Here is a 19,399-nt window from a genome sequence, read left to right on the forward strand (position 1 = left end):
TTTCTGCTGTTGTCCATTGAAATTTTGCCAAAAAATGTGTTTTCTTTTGCAGTGGTTTATTTTTTTTATTGAAGTCTTTTCATTTCCCTTGGAAGGGATGGCACTTTAGGAGCTGTGCTTAATGTGTTCTGGGACTGCTAGTGACTGTGTGTTCTCCAAACACAGAATAGAAAGTCTGCAGCTTTCTGCTCAGTTTAGTCCTCCCATTTTCCATCTCATAATATAGGAATAAGTTACATAGTCAGTTACAGGCTGTCCCTCTTGCTAACAGGTGGATCCCAGTTTATACATTGGACAGTACTGGAAAGCACACTGTGAACAGAGACTCTTAATTTGCACAGATCACACACTGTTAGGAGAAGCAGCAGCGCAGTTCTTTGTAACTTATTGAAATGTAAAGTATTTGTTTTGGTGAGGACTGTTTTCCTTGCTGTAGGTGCAGTTTCTCAGCAAGCTCTGCTGTCTTCTAGCAGGTAAAGCTAGCATCTGGCCTGTGGTGCAACCCGTATGCATTGCTCAGGGACCAACCTGAAGAAAAGTGTTGCAAGGGTTCCTAAGCAAGCACCCCTTCAAGGAGGGGCGGGAGAAAAAGGTGGAGCTGCACCAGAGACTTTTAATGGCAGAATACATAGGAGGGCATAGGGCAGTGCTGTACAGTCAGTCCAGCACACCTGCTGCATGTCCTCTTCTTCTGTTATCTGCAAGAGTGTATTGCCTATGCCATATCTTGAAGAAACACATACAAGTGGATTTTTGCTTTGACTTATTTTTTTTTTTTTAAACTTTACACTTGAGCAACTATCAAGATGACAAGAATTTTGACAGCTTGCAAAGTGGTGAAGACTTTGAAAGGCAGACCAGAGTTTTGCAAAGTGTCTGCTGATCACTGGAGTTTCTGGAGGAGTGGTACCAGGTTGTTGAGCGTCAAGGTAACAGTAACTGCTAGCAGGGTGCTACTGTGGTCTAAGAGATGTTTTGGCATGCCTAGAGATAGCTTGCTGTAGATAACAGGGTTTACCTAGGCGTGTCAAACTGATCTGACTGAGATTTGTCTGAACCTGAAGCTTGGCTAAACAGTTTTATTAGATAAGAAAACACTTTTTGTGTAGTCTGGAATTGTAAATTGCACCAGAAGGTGGAAGTTCAAGGTTTTGGTTAAATATTATATGGCATTTTCTCTACAAACACCCCACCTTTCTATAGGATCGATAGCTAGCAGTGCAGCACTTTCAGTCCTGTCAGCATGAATCAACTAGATATTTTAAAACAAACATCACTTGAAGTGTACTTGAGGCACCATTGGGTCCATGTAGCATCCATTCTCAATGTATTGAAAACAAACTGGCTCTGAATTTAATCAGGGATGTAGATGGTTCTTTGCGAATATATTACTGCATCTTATGGACTTGAACCCTTGGTTCACTGCCCCAACTTTCTTCCATTCTTTGTGTACAAGAATTGTGTTTGGCCAGCTTTACTAGTGCAGCTGGGACAGATGCAGCATAGCACAGTAGTGAGCTGGGACTTGGTGTATGAATTCTGTAGCACTGGAGGTGTTTTGGTATCAGGTACTTCACATGGTTTTCTGTGTGAAGTGTAGTCCCCTTTTGGGACTTGTGCATGATTGTCTTTGTGGAACATTAGTGTAATTAAATTAGCAACCTGAGGAGTGATGTTTCAGTGGGTGCTGGGAAAAACTGTGAGGCACTTGGGCTGTAGCCACTGATTTCCAAGAAAAATAGACACTTCTCTGTGCTCCTGAAAAAGACCCATTACTTCTTTTAAAATTGGCAGCAGAGGAGAGAAAAACCAAATGAGGAAAGAAGCGTTCCAGTTCTTATCCCTTCTTCCAACATGTGAGTTTTCAGTTCAGGTTTGTCTGACTTGCACTTAAAGGCAGAGGCTGTGTTGTGACTGGCGTACTTGCTAATGGACCTGTCTTTCCCTCCCTGAGAGTGCACAGCAGGCGTGAACTGCTACCTTGTTCACTGCCTTATAGCACAGTGCAATAATCTTCCTCCCACCAGATTTATCCAGGCTCTGAAATCAGATCTGGCTTACAAGGATGTCATTTCTGCTGTGCTATTTAGAGTGGTTATAGCTGTCTGCCACAGTAAAAGCATCTTCTGCTGGTAAAGCTTTGTAGCCCATGGTTAGGATTGCTGGTTCAGACTTTGAGGGGACATCCTCTTTCTTTACATATCTCGGGATAATTCTGGTAGGTATCTATATCAGACTGCATCCCATACATTTTTACTCTGGTGGATTAATATCTGAAGTTTGGAGTTGACATCTGAAGTGACAAATTGATGTGTTAGGTACATGTATTGTCGCTCATTCATAGTCTGCAGAATGGCAGACCTAAAAGGTTGTATCTCATGATACTGAGGCATCTGATTAAGAAGTTCCCTGCACATGGAAAACTGCTGCCCAACTCTGATGGAGTTACAGTACCAGCTGTTCTAGCATCTACCTAATTCTATGCTTGCCAATTTTCTTGACAAGGAAAATGAATACATATTTAATAAATAAATGCCATGTGAAACCCTTGGGAGCTGTTCTAACCTCAGTGCCAGCAATAGCAAATAGAAAGTGAGAAAGAAGTGGGCTCACTTTCTCTTTCAGGGTGTACAGCAGAACCTATTGCAGGGCAGTCAGAACGTACTGTGCGCTGGAAGTCTTGGGCCTGGGGGTGATTTTGTATCTGCATAGTGACTAGCTGTGGTGTTAGCCAGCCAGCCATCAGTGTCTTTCTGATATGTATTTTTTTACATATTCTGCCTTGTCATTGACTCTGGAGAAAGCTGTTTGTGTACTGGACTTAGGTTTAATACCTATGGTAGTTCATGCAGCTAGAGCGGATGCTTGAACTCATGAAAAGCAATAAGGCTGATACCTTGCTTAACTTAGGAGCCTGTGACTCTTAAATTGAAATCTCAGCTCGTATTTCTAACATTACCTTTGCCAGGGGCCACACCTGCATGCTTGAATTCAGAATCTGAAATACAAAAACTTGAACCTTTCCTGTCTTGGGGCTTTTCTTTAAGGCAGTGACAAGCTCATACACCTCTCTTTTTATGGGACACAGAGAAGTAGAAATCAAACGGTGTCCAGTGCACATATGTAAGCAGTAAAACAGCAGGCCCATGGGTGAATTTTAAGAGTAAGTAGTGTTAAAAGGCCAGCTGATTACATAGCTTTGCCTGTGAGTGTGGTAGTTGACTGTAATTGTGACACAAGTGACCAAGAAGGTCTGGCTTTGGTGTTGCAGCCATCATTAACTATAATGGATATTTGTAGGAAGGCTGCAGAAACTGTGAAATGCAGGGTAATTAAGGTGTGTGGGCTAATGGCAGCATAGGTAATGATCCCATTCCTACATCACTTTAGACTTAAATGAGTGTTTAGTTGCCTTTGATTGCTTTTTCTCAGTGGGCTATTTTAGGGAATATAACAAAATACAATGAAAACATATCTCTGATCTCTGGATAAGCTACATATTAGAGAGCATAAGGGAGAGTGGTAGTTTTGGGAGAATGCCTAATAATTATTCTCCCAAGTCTGATTTCTGTCCATTTAAACTCATTATATGTGAGGAAATGTGGCTGCATATGAGCAGCCTGAAATATGGGGACTGGAAGGTCTGTATTCCCCTACTTTTCATCCCATCCTTCAGTTCTGTGGGAGGGATAGAGCATCCAAGGGTAAAAGGGGGCACAGAGAGCAGATCTGAGATCCAGAGGGCTCTCCATAGGGGTGCTTAGCATCAATGCTTTTGGCATAATTGAGCTTCTTTGCAGCTCAGGAATGGGCAAACTGTAGCTTGAAGCTCGTATCATTTAATGCTCATCTGAGGCCAATGTAGTTATATGGGGATGTAAAGAGTTGTATGAGCAATAAATAGGTGGCTTGTAACAGTATAGCTGGCTCTGTAAGGAGAGGATTGGGAGAGCTATTAAAAAGAAAAAAGAAAAAAAAAAAACAAATAAACACCAGAAACGAGCTAAAAATACAGTTAGAAATGAGAAGAGAATTTCTGAAGCACTGGCTTTAGAAATTATTTCAGATGACTGTAAAAAGACTCCTCAAATCCATTTTGAGGCAGGTGGAAAATAACTGAGAAAGTGACTGCTTGGGGAGCAGAGAGGTAAGGAGGTGAAAGATCAGTTGTGTGTCATTCTGTCCCTCTCCTTTTGGAAGTGAAATGGGGCCTTATTTTTTGCAGATGGGAAGAGTTACTGCAGGGTGGTACAGGGATGCTTCTTTTCTCTGGTGCTCCGTGACTTCCACTAGCTGCCTTTTGGTTCCTCTTCCTCCTTTTCTTTAATCAAGGGCAAATATTTGTGGCATTGTTGTGAACAGCTTTAAGCAATGCTAAAGAGTTCAAGTTGTAGGAGCTGTGACTTTTTCATTCATTTTTTTTGTTTGTGCCTTTTTGCTTTTCCCAGTTCTAGCCATCAGCAAATGTGATAAAATTGTGTGTTCAAACAAACAAACAAAAAATGCTGGCAAAGGAAGACTTCACAGTTAGCAATGCCCAGATGGCATAGTACTCATAAGAAGACATTTTTCTAGCAATGAGAAGACAACTCCTTTATTGCTGGTTATTTGGCATAGATGCAGCACAGTCCTGGCACAAGCTTTTTGCAGCACAAGAGATGTGTTGGCTTTGGGCTTTTTCTGCCATTCTGATACTTTGGCTATTAGCAGCCAGCTGGATGTGTGTGCCAGGAAGTGTGCCAGAGTAGAATCATGGCTTGCCTTGGAAGAGAGACATTTTACCATCTTCCTGCCACAGGGAAATAAACTGGCCTGTGCTGAAAGTGAATCCCAGCTGTCTCTGCCATGCACACAACCTGTCCTGTGTGCTGGGTACTCGTAGCCCTGCTGCAGCCCAATGTTCAGGGGTAGTATGGCCCTGCCAAGAGAAGCTGAAGGGTCTCTTTGGAGAGGAAAAACTTGACTGACTTAACTGGTTTCTCTGTGAGGAATGTATGAAGGAAGAAACATTACCTGTTTACTTACCACTACAAGGGTTAAGGAAGTCATTCTTTAAAAAGCAAGCTGTACTGCTGATCTTTTGGAATTTGACAGATCTTTATCATCTGTTCTGTAGAGAAGGGCTGCTAGAGCAGGAGATCCAGCAGGAATTAAATTCATCCAGTTTTATACTTTTTTTTTCTTTCTCAATTGCTGCTATGCTTTTTCTTCATGTGTGAAGTGCTTAGTGAAGTGAGATCTGAACTAGTTAGCTCTTCAAGCTCCTTTGACAAGATAAACAAATTCCTGTGATGCTTTGGCAACAACATCACCCTGCTAGCCACCTCCATCCTTCTCAAAGCAATTCTAGAGCTCTGAAGCCTCTCTGGAGGACAAGGAGCTCTGCTAAGCTAAAGACACTGGTGTGTGGGGAGGAAATAAAAGGACCTCATGGCAGTTCTGGGATATTTGTTTCTTTTTTTTTTTTTTCCTTTACAAACAAAAATCTCTCCAGCTAATCCCCGATTGAGCCAATTGGCCTTTTTTATAGCCTGTAAATCACTTTTCACATTAGAAACAAAACTGAAAAGACAAGTAGGCTGGCAGCTGAGGGATGCGGTAACACCTCTGCTGGAAATGTAAGTAAGAGTAATTGCTTCAAGAATGCTCATCAAACAAACCAACCTCTTAATTAAGAACAATAAATCAAGGAGAGGAAGAAAGCATCTGAACATCTATCCATTCTGTAGCTGAACTTGCGGCAGGTTATGGTTGCTCAGGGACATCCCACTGCATTACTTGAACACCATGTAGGGGTTCTAATAGCACAACAGGGCTTCTGTTTGACAGAAGTGATTTCTTGGCTGGCTCAGTGTATAGAAGAACAGGTCTGTTGTGGTGCAGAAGGACTTGCAGGTTCCTGTTAATTACCATGGTGAGGGTGAGCCTCAAAGGTCACGGTCATTGCACTGGATTTTGGAGCTAGGTGGATTTTAATTTTTCTGGTCATTCCACCATAGTGGACTCTGCATCCTGGAGGGTCTTACCAAGCTGTTTGCAGTTCTGGCTGTGATCCAAGTGCTGACCCGAAGCAAATGGTAGGGCTTGCTTGAACTGGGGTTGATATTTAGATGGACCTGAAATATGTGGGCTGTGAAGAGGGACGATCCAGAGATCCATCTCCTGAAACCTAGACTGAGAGAAGCTGGTTCCTGCAGTCAGCCTGCTGTGTCAGTAATGGGGGCTGGATTTTAGAAAGGGTAGAGGTCCTGTCCAACATTCAGCCAGCCCAAGGCACCCAGTGACCTCTCTGCTTTATAAACCCTTAATGGTATGGAAGCTTGCTGTAGTGAGAGGCTTTTTAGGAGATTAGGGGGCTGACCAAACAGTGGTTTTTATTTGGGCTAAATCTATATCCACAAAAACTGTATCAGTAGCTGGTGTTGCTGACTATCCCATCCAATCATGTGAGAAGTCTCAAAGTGATGGCTAAACCTTTTGAGAATGACTGGATGCTTGACATTAATGAGGAAAAAATGCAAGGCTAAAACCGTCCCAGATGCACGGAATTCAATTACTTGGCAGCACGGTTTGATTTTTAGTGTATTCTGCAGTACATTAGTAATTGATTTGTGCAGTATTTATAACTGCAGAGGAGCTCCAGATGAATGTTTGCCATGATTGTTACAAAATGTTCAATGCTGGGAATGAAATTTCTCCTTGCTGCGGCTGTCCAGCTGATGTGCTGTTAATGGAAAGTAGTTCTCCTGCTCCTTTCTACAGCACATTGATCTTGATTCTTCTTTAAAAAAAAAATCTCAGTATGAGGAATCCTTATGTCTGGAAAACAAACAACCACACCAACCAAAAATAACTGACCAAACAGACACAAAACAAGTCAAGCACAAACATGCACATATGCACAAACCAATATGAAGATAAGCCATGGTAAGGGCTGCTGCCTGATGGACAAACTTGGCACACCTGTGGCTCACACCAGTGAGGTTTATACACTGCTCAGTGCTCTGTGTATGCATTACAGAAGTAGAAGTTACTTGGTGTCTAAAAGATTTCTTTTCCAAATGTTTTTAATCCCTGAAATTCTTTAGCAAACATATTTCCAGGTTTGCTTACTCTGTCTTCCCCTGTATGTCAGTGATGACCTGAAGGAATCTCCCAACCCAGTCTGTCATGGATGTTCAACCTTTTGGCTTAACTGGGCTGCATTGTTTGAAGAGGAATTGTCTCGGGCCACGTATATGTAGGATGCTCCAAAAGTAATGCCTCTTATCTATTTTCATGGAGACTACAACAGATACAATGAGCAGTGTTGATAGAGCAAATTCTAAGCAACCACCAGCATCCACCTCTGAGGTCATGGGCCAACATCGTAATACAAGAGGCGTTACATTCAGAGCAGCCCTTGTAAAATACATGATATGGTTACTTGTAGATAGATAACAAAACTTATTTTAACTGTTAATATTTTTATTAAAACATTAAAAAAAAAGAGAGCAACAAAACCATAAAACTAAAGTCCCTGTTTTTATGAAACTAATGCATCAGTCTGGTTTAATGGAAGTAGCTGCAGTTCTTAGTGAATTCTCAAGGTGTTTGTCAGAGATTTTTAATGAAATTTTCCTCTTCCTGTACCTCATCCTTGAAACTAATTGTTGACAAATGTGTGTACTGCCTAAAGGTGGTGATATGAGTAAGGCACAATTATGAAGTGAGGGTTATTTTTCTCAGGTCAGAGAGAGCTTATAAAGGTCTGGTTGAGAGACTTGATCACATTTGTCTTTGAGCTGAATGTCTGATTGCAACTCTATATATTTCATTTTAAAATTCACAGCTAATTTATGTGTGATATCTGAAAACAAAATCACAAATATACCAAAATTTGATGGTTTTTTTTCAGCAACCTCGAAAGCTGTCCTGAAATTCCTTTATCAAAACACAAAACTAGGCTGCATGTTTTTGCTGTTCACAGGACTGTGTTTAATCAGTGTATCAAAATGCATACAATTCTTTGCCATAACTTGAGTTAGCACTGCAATGCTCAGGTCTGCTGAAGATTCTTGGGAAGAACTGTTGTTTTATGGGAGATTTTTATTTAGGTTTTTTGTCAGCTATGTACCTCTTTGAGGACAATTTTTGCCTACCCATGAAGTAGCTGAGATCACAAGTGTCTGATGTGAATTCCTCTGCAGCAGAATGGATCTGTGTGTTGAATTTTGTCTTCTGACACGAGTCCATCTAAGCACGTACTATTTTTTAGCGGCTTAGCTGTACAGAACAGAGCAGCAACAGAAGTTAAGCATCTGTCAAAGTACACGGCTGGATACTCGGCGTACTCAGCAACGAGCCTTGAGCAAACATTGAGGAGAGAGGCAACTGTTTTCCTGCAGAGTTTATGATATCGGGTACCATGGTGGAAGAAAAGAGCAAAATGATGTGAAAGGAGCCAGAGTGATCCCATAGTAATAGGAACACATGTTTTGCTTGTGTTGAGGTTTACTAGCTTCCTTGCCTCCTTTAGGAGCTCAGTGTTCCCTAACTATTAGAAAGAAAAAGAGCAACAAGAGCCTGGTAAAATAGATGGTACCTTGACAGCTGGGAATGGGAGAGGGGCAGAAACACTTACAGTGTGAAGCATGAAACGCAGGTGTTCTGGGTGTTACGTGTGTAACCATCAAGCCTTTTCCTCCTGTATTTGAGTGTCTTCATGTGCCTTTCTCTAGGCGCAGACAGCGAACTTGGTGCTGGAAGATGGAACGAAGATGAAAGGCTATTCTTTTGGCTATCCATCCTCCACAGCAGGGGAAGTCGTATTCAACACTGGTATTTCTGGGTAAGGTAAAAGCAAATGAGATAAAAGGAAGATAACTGGTTTGTAAGCATGAAAGGGGTAGTTTTTGTGGCTGTTTTTCCTTAGCTCACAATGCACTGATCCAAGCATGTAACATTACATACAGGGAAAACTGTACTCTAGGAATACAGAGAGGGAACAAGTTAACAACATGACTCCAGGCAGTCCTCTTGCATCATAGCACTTTAATGTCTGATAAAGCCGACTGTGACAGTGAGGTATGCAGAGTTCTGCTTGCCTTCCCATAGAAATGCAGTCACTGCCGAGTCAGAGGAGAGAGCTGCTGATCAGCACACTAAAACAGGACAGTAAGATTCTTGGTTTAATGAATCTTTGTTCTGCCTCCAGTGTCAAGATTAAATATAGAGATCTGAAGCATCTGCAGCTTGCTGGGAATGGAACATTGCTTCTAAGTGCAAAATTCTTAAATCCCAAGGTTCCCAAGTTGCAGTTTCTTATGTGAACCATTGTTTTTGATGCACGATGTCTCATACCACAGTTAAAGATGTATATGAACTCTGTGCTCTTTCCAGGTAAAGGAGAGAATCAGATTCATTCCTAACCCAGCTTGACTTTGTGTCCTCTTGGGTGCTAGAAGCCAGTAGCTGCTAGCTTAGGTTGGCATCCAAATACTGCAAGTGCTTTTATTGAATTGTTTGAGTAAAGGAAATTTGCCCAGAGGACTGAGGCTTTTGATTAGGAAGGGGAGGTGCCCTTGGGCAGGTAAGGCAACTTTGAGGCTGCCAGTGCTTGAGCCTTCTCGGTAGTTGTCCATAGCTGTGTTTGTCTGCAGCCTTCCATAGTAGTATTTGCCCAGCTGCCTTGCTTTCTCCAAATTCTGCTCTCCCTTGGAGAAAACAGTACTCACAAGATGAGTTTTTAAATGGTCTCATTGGTGAGAATGTTAAATTGCAGCGGAGGGGAATCTGTTTGCAAAGTTTTGCATTAGGAGGCAATTATTTAAGTATTTTGACAGCACTAATTACTTGCTGTGTTAATATACCTGCCAACAAACAACTGTTTAATATAGATCAGAATGATGGAGGGCACCAGAGTTCTCTTCTCTGTGATGGATTATGGGCAATAAATCTTGTCACATCACAAAAGTCAAGGAGGACCTGATGGATTAATTTCTTCTCCACATGTTACTGTGGCAGCAGAAGCTGTGTTTGCTCATTTTCTAGTGATTTGGGAAGGAAGCCTGTGAAAAGAGATCTCTCTTCTGGGCAGGGGAGCATATGGCAATGGAGATAACATAGAAAATATCAAGTTGTGTCTTCAGAGCACTCTCCTGAAATGTGAGCTTGATTAACTTACAGATGAAGAGGATAAGATCTTGCAGTGCTGTTGCAGATCATAAAAGTGACAGGATTTGCTGCCAGTCGTGGCACTGCTGTTTGGTAAAAGAAAACCTCTTTCTCTTCTGCTCCGGAGCACTGAGATCAACACCTTCATATCCAATGGAACCCATCAGATGCAGCCCATGGTGGTTTTATGGACACAGTAGCAGTTTACATATGTGTGCCTTTCAGGTCTGAAGAAGCTGCAGCTGGCAAAAATGTCAGATTACTCTAGAATAGAGGGCAGAGAGCACTGATTTGGAGGAGAAGTGTTGAATTTTCATTAGAGAAGCGTGAAGATGAACTTTTCAGAAGTGTTTGCTCAAATAAAAAAATCCTTGTGTTGCTGCCATCTGTTTGGATTAGAGGGAAAAAAGGAAGAGGAGATTTTGCAATTAAGAGAGAAGAATTACAGCCCATAAAAAATGTTACTGTGCTTGAATCAGCTCAGTAAATGCATTTGCCTCCAGTATGCCTGCATGTGTCTCATGTGATATTCTAGTGAAAGAAGTGATTGATGGGAATTGACTGAAATCAGGCAGAGATGTGGGCAGGCACAGCGAGGGTTGGACTTTGCAGCATCTTTGGGGCTCCTGATCCCATCTGCTCCTCTCTGCTCCACAATGTGCTTAAGGGGCATTTTGTCTTACTGCAGAACTGTGCCTTCGTACCCCAGCTAACCCCAGTGGCTCTCTGTCTTTATCTGCTGATTACAAATAATGTGTAAATGTTAACACAAATGTGTGTTGGCTTTGTTGTTAACAAGGAGTCTTTTGGAAGCATAGCCAATTGACTTAGAAGGAGAGAGAGAGACTAAATGTGCAGATGCCATGTACTTACTGCAGTTCTGTGATCACACTGCACTTTGTGTGGTTGTTTACCTGCAGCAGGAAATATGGATATGAACAGCAGGAGAAGCCTACCTGGAAATTCTTCATAGCCATTGTTCATTCGACAGGTCATTTCTCAGTGCTGGCTGGTGTGCTGGGTTGTCTGTATCTGCCTGCAACCATTCTGGGTTTTGTGAAGTTTCCCAGTGTTTGACAATTAATCTGCTGGCAGATTAATTCAGCATTCCATAAAAATGTCTCTTGTGACTTCCTGATATCTGGTAGATGGTTGGAATTGCCAATTGTGTATTGTTTAGACAATGATGACAGTAATAAATTAGATTTTCTATAGAGCAGATTAATCCTGAAGTGTCTTGATATATTTGGCTAAATATTCCTATGGCTACCTTCATTTGTTGCTAAATTACAGCTACTTCTATGTTAAAAGACAGATTGCTGCAACAGTATGCTAGCTTATAAAGGAAAGAGGCAAAGGGTTGGGCATTGTTTTGAAGCTGCAGAAATCAGGAGCATGGGTAAGGAGATCATATTTACCCTGTTCTCCTTTTTGGGGTTGGAAGTGAGACAGAATCTACTGGCCCCATCACATCTGGAGCTGGTACAGCAGTTGATGGAAAAATCCTAGGTATGATCCTTCATTAAATTCCAAACACCTTAAGATTCAGTCCTGCTTTGTAGGAAGATGCTTTGCCTCACTTTTAGATCTGTTCTTACTGAGAGGAGCATTCTGGAACAAAGCTGCAGTCTCTGGGGCTTCTGCCTGTGGCTAAAGATGGGGACATGCTTTGGGGCTCTGTGACCTGCATGGACTACTGAGTTCTAAAGCATTGTCTTTAACCTGCCTTCCTCAGCAAAAGCACCTGAGAATCTTGTCAGGTGAAACATGGAGTGTCCTGTGAGTGGGAACCTGGAGATGGCCTGGAAGAGGTGCTTGGCCCCTGTGCTGGGAGAAACTGCAGGAGCAGTACCATGGCAGTTTGCAGATGGCAAGCAGGGGAAAAGAACGCAGAGAACTAGTGATGAATCAGAATTATGTTTTGTAACTGCTTCCATGGGCCCAGAGAATGTAAATAGGTGTAGATTTGTCTATCCGTTCCTTCATAGAAAGGGCAATTACAGCCCTGGACATTTGAAAAACTCTACAAGAAGACTGGAGAAAGAATCAAGGCTGGGGAAGCAACTGTGTTGTCAGCTGGATTTTCTGTTTGAGCTTTCTATTGGCACTGAGAGGGGCAAGTTCTTGTAGCAAGTTCTTGGAAGGAGGTGGTGATAACAAAATGCTGGCCACATGGGCTACCCAGGGAGTGACAAGCCCCAGCTGTTGTCTGTGGGTCAAATGAAATGTTAAGTCATAAGGACTCTTGAGTTTGCTACTAGCTCCAGGGCTTTTATTCAATGAAGCACGAGAAGCAAAAGCTTTTCTTTGTTCTTTGTGTCAGATGTTTAACTGCAGATAGCAAAGATGGGGCATGTTCACTGATTTGCTTTCTTTTGTCCTGAGAATAATACGCATTACGTAATTACTGTTCTTGTTCTTTGAACCATGAGAATTTAGACCTGTCTTCTTCTCACTGGCTCTTTTGTTCTCGTCTCAACTCCAGACCAATGTACTTTTTCTCCTATTACCTCTTCACCTAGATACTCTGAAGCCTTGACAGACCCCAGCTACAAAGGGCAGATTCTTACCCTGGCTAATCCCATTGTTGGGAATGGTGGAGTGCCTGACACAGCTGCCCTGGATGAAATAGGCCTTAGGAGATTTCTGGAGTCTGATGGAATCAAGGTAATGGTGGCAGTGCAAGAGCTGATCAAAGCGTGGTGCTAGCAGCCTGAGTGTGTGTGAATGCATGCACACATGTGCAAGGATTCACTGGCACCCTAATATCAGTTAAAAGAAATCAGTGATACTTAACCTTTTTCTTTCTTCTACTGGATATTCTCTTCTAGAGATATGGTGGCAAAAGGTAATCTGTGTTCATTTCTGTACAAGGCCATATGCTGTCTGAAAGTGGTGTGTTTCCCCACAGTGATATGCATGGCACAGTTTCTGTGAACTGCTTTCCTGGATGACTTCTTTTTTTTCCTCTCCACATTCACTTCTGATTCACATTTATCTGTGTTTGCCCAGGCCTGGTTGCCACAGAGAGAATGAATGCCAGAGAATGAGAAGTGTCTGTGTGCAGTGGCTGTTTTCCTCTGTGCCTGTAAAACAACAAATAGGAAAAGTGGCAGCTATGTGAAGAAGGCTGCACTTACAAGTGCAGGAGCTGGTATTTACTCTTTAGTGACAGGGCACATTGGCTAGCAGCAGATCTGTATCCATGCAGTTGTGGCAGTGCTGAAAAATCAAATAAAACCATGTAATTGCAGAACCAAGTGAAATGTTTCATCTGTCCTGAGGTGAAATGACTCCTTTATAAGCTATCCAGCTCCACTGGAAAGTGGAGTTGACATTTGAAATGAAATGTCACTAAAAAGTGAAACGCTTTCTTAAACAAAAAATGGATCGAAATAAAACATTTTGTCTTACATTTCCATTTTCTTTCTAACAAGAATGGTTTTCTCAATTCAGTACAATTTGTAGTATTGGTTATCCGGAAGCATAATCTGAGTTTTCTAAGTAAAATGGTCCAGCTACACTCATCAGAACGAACTGCTGATGTCTTTACTCCTTTGCCTGGTACCTGTTCTATGCACTCCCACTGTGAAGAATTAGGTTTTGCTGTCTTACTGTTCTGCAAGAGCAGTCACATCAAATCTGTCTGGCGTTATGTCTTAACTCTGATGTGCTTTGCAGTGGATGAATAGTGAAAGCTGTGAATGTACAGGGCTAGTACAGAATGATCCTTCAGTGCAAAATGACATTTCTTCTCTCTGCAGGTTTCAGGTTTGCTGGTGCTGGATTACAGCAATGAGTACAGTCACTGGCAGGCTGCGAGGAGTCTAGGAGAGTGGTTGCAGGAAGAAAAGGTAAGAGATCCAGGGATAAACTACAGAACAAACCTGTGTGTCTGGGAACAAGGGAGAGAACATCCAGCATTGAGCTGGTGGTCATTTATCTCCTCAGATGTTTTCATTGCTCTGTACTAGGCTTGTTCAGCATTCCTTAGTTCCCTGACTTTTCATCCGTTTCTCTTTGTTATGTGCTATGGTATTTCCAACATCTGTACAGACTAATAGTTAATTGAATTGGGATGTTTGGTTCTTCTTGAAAACAGTTCATGTTAGATTATATTCCATCTGTCATTGAATGCTTCTACAGTGCTTCTCCGAGTGGCTGCCACAGTGGAAACCTCAGGAGATGTTAGCTGCTGGAAGCCCTCTCTCTTGAAGCTGTGGGAGTCAGAGATATGCCAGTGAAGTGCCACTGACTTATGATGGCAAGGAGAGTTAGGTGCTCAGGAAGAAGGCAAAATGTGACTCAGAAATTAGACTAATATTTGCCACGTGAGCTTTTGCTTAGTGCTTTTTAGTGCAGAAACTAGAAGATTTGAACAACTAAGCTTTTTATGAGTGGGAATGAGGAGGAAAAGTGAAGTACTGAAAGTGAGGTAGCCTTGGTAAGAGAGCTGCTAAGAGCCAGAGCTCTTTAACCAAGGAACATTCTTCTTGGCAAAGTGGTCTAGCTGTTGTCTTCATCTATCTTAGCTGCTTAATCTCAAACTTGTATCTCTTTTGTGATTTCTTCAGGTACCTGCTCTGTATGGGATTGATACCAGAATGCTGTCTAAATTAATTCGTGACAAGGTATGATCCACTTCCCTAGATCCAGTTACACTGACCTTGCTATTACTGGGACATTTTTCTCACAGTGCAGCAAACCTGAAGTAGCAGTGCTATCCTGCTGGCTTGCCTTGGCTTCAAATGCTGCTCATATTCCAATGCTCTTCCAAAAGCTCTGGGTTTCCTGTTACATGTAGATGTGTTCCAGCACAAGCTGATGTAGTGATAGTGTCAGCTAACTGTTCCCTCAGATAGTAACAGAGATGGCAACAATCCCGTGACATTTTTGCAAATCAATCATAGACATCCATGGCTTTGGTTGATGGAAACTCTTTTGTTCTTCAAGACTTAAGAAATGCCTACATTATCCAAACCTGGATTCCTAATTCAGGCTGATTTTCTTTGGCTGAAACCTATGATTATTTTTAACAGTCATTACTTTTTTCTGGTTTCTGAGAGCTAACAGTAGAAAGACATAAGCAGGATTATGTTAGCAAATGGAAGTTAGTGTTAAGGTACGTTTCACATCTGCTCAAACAGTGATCAAAGCCATTCTGAATGTAAATTGTTGTCTTGGAGGCTTTTCTTTTGTAATGGGTTATTTGAAGCTGCTCTTTTCTTAAGGTGACAAGTCTGTGATCTGTAGTCCAAGCCCACACCCCTGTTCATTCCATGACTAAAATATCAGTGACCCAGCTTGAAAGAAAGTTATTTGTAAATGAATTCCTGTGAGATGATAAGGATTTGTCCTGCTGTTACAGACCGCATACAAATGCAGTTTAATGCAATGGAAAATGGCAGTACATTGTTTCTGCTTTCTTGTGTTGTACCATTTAATGGATCAGTGTTCCTCCCATCCAAAGTAAATATGCTTTCACTATTTATCCAGTGGCTTCTCAAACAGCATAAAGCATTATAGTGACATCTGAATGGTATCGGTTTATGGCTTATAAAATAGTGGATAATGTAGCATTTTCTCCATGACTTCTCAATCATGTTGAAAAAACAACTTAATATTTCACTCCATGTCTATTTATAAATTGGGGGTGAGAACAGAACTTCATTGTGACAAGTGAAGAATTGAACGGCAACTGTAAAGATAAATTTGGCTGAGTAATCCAGTGGCAAGGTGAAACATAGATTTCTTATTTGTGGGAAAGGACTTTTTTAGGGTTTTGTCATCAGCTTTTACAGGACTGGCTGCAAAATGGGACTCAGCAGTGTGTGGCACCCAAGAACCTTACTTCTTTAAGGGGGATACTGACTTTTTCAGCTCTGCTCTGCAGAAACCAGTCTGGAATACTCTGTAGTGTAAAGTGTTGTCACTTCAAGGTGAGGCAGAATGTCAGTCACTGTTAAGAGCTGTCTTTAAAACTTACCCTTACACACTTGGCAAACTTGGCAGAGCAAGGTGATGGTACATTTCTGCCTTAAGGAAATGGCAGAGATACTTTCTAGCATGATCAGCCATAGAAATATCTCAAGGAAGTATCACTAAAGCCTGTGAGCAGTACCAGTGTCCATAGGACAAATTGTGTTTTGTCACGACACTGTTGTGTGTTAAAAGTGTTATCATAAAACGTAGGCTTCCTCAGTTTCACTTTCCTCTTCCTACCTTGAGAAGCTCTGTATTGCACACCCTGTCCCCATGCCAAGTAAGAGGTTAACCCTAGGTTCATCCCAACTTATTCCAGGAAAGGGGAAAAAAACTAAATAAGAATTGTTCCACTGAAGACTTTAATGAGCAGAACGTGAAGTAGGAGATGCTGCTATTAGATCAAGGGTGCCATAGCAGCAAAGAGCAGAGCTTGCTGGAGTCCATTTTATTTTTATTTTTATTTTTAACAGATTAATTGTCAAACAGCTATGTTGACCTGCCTCCCACACAGCTTTGCTTTACAGCTCTGCTGACTTTATAGTTATGCATAGTATGTGGCTAAAGACCTCCTAATGGATGGCTAAAACCCAAAGCTGCAAAATGCCTTAGGGATTACTCTCAGATCTTATTTGGAGATCTCTTGGAAGGCAATCCATTTTACTGGCACTGGAAGGCCTACCAAACTATTTAGAGAATTTACTGATGGCACTGCTTTATCTCTAGATGAAAGAGGTCTAAACATGTTTTTAATACATGGAAAGAATCATAAACTTCTGAATATACTGGAACAGTTGTCAAGAAACTATCTATAAACAGATGCTGAGGTTGTTGTGCCTGTCACCACCTTGCTCCAGTGTTCACAGCTTCTCCTGCGCTCATGCTTTGTTTACTGGTGTATTTCCACAGGGCACAGTACTTGGGAAGATTGAATTTGAAGGTCAACCCACAGAGTTCGCAGACCCAAATAAGCAGAACTTAATTGCAGAAGTTTCAACAAAGGTGAGAACTTGCAGTCCCAGTTCTGTATGCTCTGGATATTAACTGCTCCCCATTTGCTCTGAGGATAAGCAGTCTGGATCTTTTCTATGTTACTTCTAGTCCTTGGAGGTCTGTGATCTCAGCATCATCCAGGTTTGGATTTGCTGCAGTAACTGGTTACCTGAGATGCCACTAGACTACATGGGCAGCCTTGAAAGTAAAGGATCTCACTAACTTACATCAGTGCCTCCTGTACCTTGAGTCAGGGCCTTATTGCTACAGACAAGATATCAGTTGCTTATCGAGGTCTTTGTGATCTATGATTTCAAGATGCCAGTGAAGCCATTTTGAGCAGTAACTCAGCAACAGGTAAGGTTGCTGATGATAAACTCTGCAATTATGAAGACAGAATTACTCTAAAGGTGTTGAAAATGGCTTTTAAAAGGGCAGTATAATAAGATAAATGGAGCTTTGTTAGTCTCGTTATGTTTATAACTTCATTTTCTAGGCTTGAAAAACAGCATCACAAATAAAGCTGACAATGAAGTAAGCTGTTTAGTGTTGATAATTACTGGACGTAATTAATCTATCAGTTGCCGAACAGTTATTTTCATGTTAATCAGGATACATTAAGACCTGCTAATCAATTGTATTTTGGAGAGATTTATTTATTTTTTTCCTTTTCTTTTTTCTTCCTCTCCTCAGCATCAATAGATGCTAGCATATAGATTCTATACACTAGCATTGCTTATGCAAGGCTGAGAATTTAGGAAACTCCAGTGTTTCGGTTTTTGGAGATTTATTTTGATGCCAGGGTTCCAGAGCAAATGAAAGAGATTTAACTACTTGAAGTTAAAAGGTCATTTCTATCTACACATTCAGTCCCATCTACTTTTTTTTGTTCTCACTACTATTCTACTGCCAGGAGGAGTTTCTCCTCATCCTGAATGCTGGCTTATAGCCTTCCCACATCATCATCTCAGGCTGGGACATTTTTTTTTATAGTCTGGGCTGTGAACAGATGAGGGAAATCCTTTGGCTTTAGAGGGAATGTATTTTAACGTTTCTCTGCTCCAGTTCCCAGTCTAGCCATACTCTGCCAGATGCAGGGGGTCAGTGCTCTGCAGTACAGAGGAAGAATAAGTGTTAGAAGTAAGGGAAGGATTATGAAGACAGCAGAGACTAAATTCAGTCCTACTGCTGAAGGAAAGCTGTTAACAAACAGCTTTTAACAAATAGCGTAATTAATTGGACAAGGGCAAGTTTTGAGAAGATGATTAAAATAACTCCACAAAGTTTTGTTCTTCAGTTCTCTCTGGCCCTCTCTGCACCTCAAAACCTTGTAGAGAAGGGTGATGGCTCTTTGTGCCCTGACTCTTCCATCTCTGCTCCTGAAATGGCAGTCAATCACTCCTGATGATAATGAGAGGTGTCTTCACACAGGACATACTCTTGCTTACATTCTATCAATCTCTTCAGTCTTTGAGAAGGTACCAACTCAACCTAGAACTGAATTAGGATAACACAGAGGGAGAAACTGTTAGAAATTCTTGTGTTCCCTATAGAGGAGAGGGGGTATTTTTTTTTCTTCTGTCTGGTCATAATCCTTCTTGAAAAGAATCGATTAATCACTCAGCACCACGGCATATTGGGCATGGATTTTAGCACCTTTTCATAAAGAGGCCCAGTTGTGAAATATGAATGCAGGAAGTTGTTTAGCTCACTTAAGAAGAACTATGATAAATGTCTTTATCATCTTCCATTCCAGTTACAACTAGCAGATGAATGGGTGTACAAATGGTCCAGTTTGAGGACTGAGGCGGGTGACCTGTCATAGCAATTTACTTTGTGGGATGGGAACAGCAGCTGGAAGAGAAAGTGCCAAGAGAAGTGTTGTCAGATGTGTAAAATTGTCTGTGTCACATAGCTGATGCTCAGTGGTAGATGACCAGTCTGTAGCGCAGTAATGCTCTGGAAGTCTGCCACAAAATATAGCCAGCCATGCTATGCTTTGGTCGGCAACTTGGGACGGTGTTTAATGGGATGAATCTGTAGCTGGTGTGAAACAACCTTGCTCTACTGACATCAGCACGATGATTTCACTTCAGCTGAAAATCTCTCCCCATGTATCTGGCAGTTCTCTTGAGCTGTAATGATCTGTGAGAAGTGACTTGCTACTTCACTGCTAATGAGGTGAAACATGGGGAAAAAAGCTTGTCATTAGCTATGGAAACAAGTGACTTCTTAGGGATTGCTGTCACTGATGCAATCAACAAGATAT

At 41.6% G+C, this 19,399-nt stretch overlaps 1 protein-coding gene across 19 annotated transcripts in view; it reads left to right on the forward strand.

The window, feature by feature from the left end:
- The window catches only part of CPS1 (carbamoyl-phosphate synthase 1), a 256,402-nt gene that overhangs the window by 15,433 nt on the left and 221,570 nt on the right, over positions 1–19,399 (forward strand). For 15 of the 19 annotated variants that reach the window (XR_016468447.1, XR_016468446.1, XR_016468445.1 and 12 more), the window contains exons 1-6: positions 807–929; positions 8,721–8,830; positions 12,678–12,822; positions 13,920–14,009; positions 14,730–14,786; positions 17,047–17,139. Coding sequence is in view for 6 of the 19 variants with exons in the window: in XM_090144440.1 (XP_090000566.1) it covers positions 807–929; positions 8,721–8,830; positions 12,678–12,822; positions 13,920–14,009; positions 14,730–14,786; positions 17,047–17,139 (618 nt within the window). In the remaining 13 variants the exon portion in view is untranslated. Of the gene's footprint in view, positions 1–806; positions 930–8,720; positions 8,831–12,677; positions 12,823–13,919; positions 14,010–14,729; positions 14,787–17,046; positions 17,140–17,299; positions 17,488–19,399 lie in introns of those variants that run through there. The other 4 variants (XM_090144439.1, XM_090144442.1, XM_090144441.1 and 1 more) reach the window with 2 other exon arrangements.

Source organism: Phasianus colchicus, chromosome 7, assembly GCF_987193195.1.
Source record: "Phasianus colchicus chromosome 7, bPhaCol1.hap1.1, whole genome shotgun sequence".
NCBI classification, from domain to species: Eukaryota; Metazoa; Chordata; class Aves; order Galliformes; family Phasianidae; genus Phasianus; species Phasianus colchicus.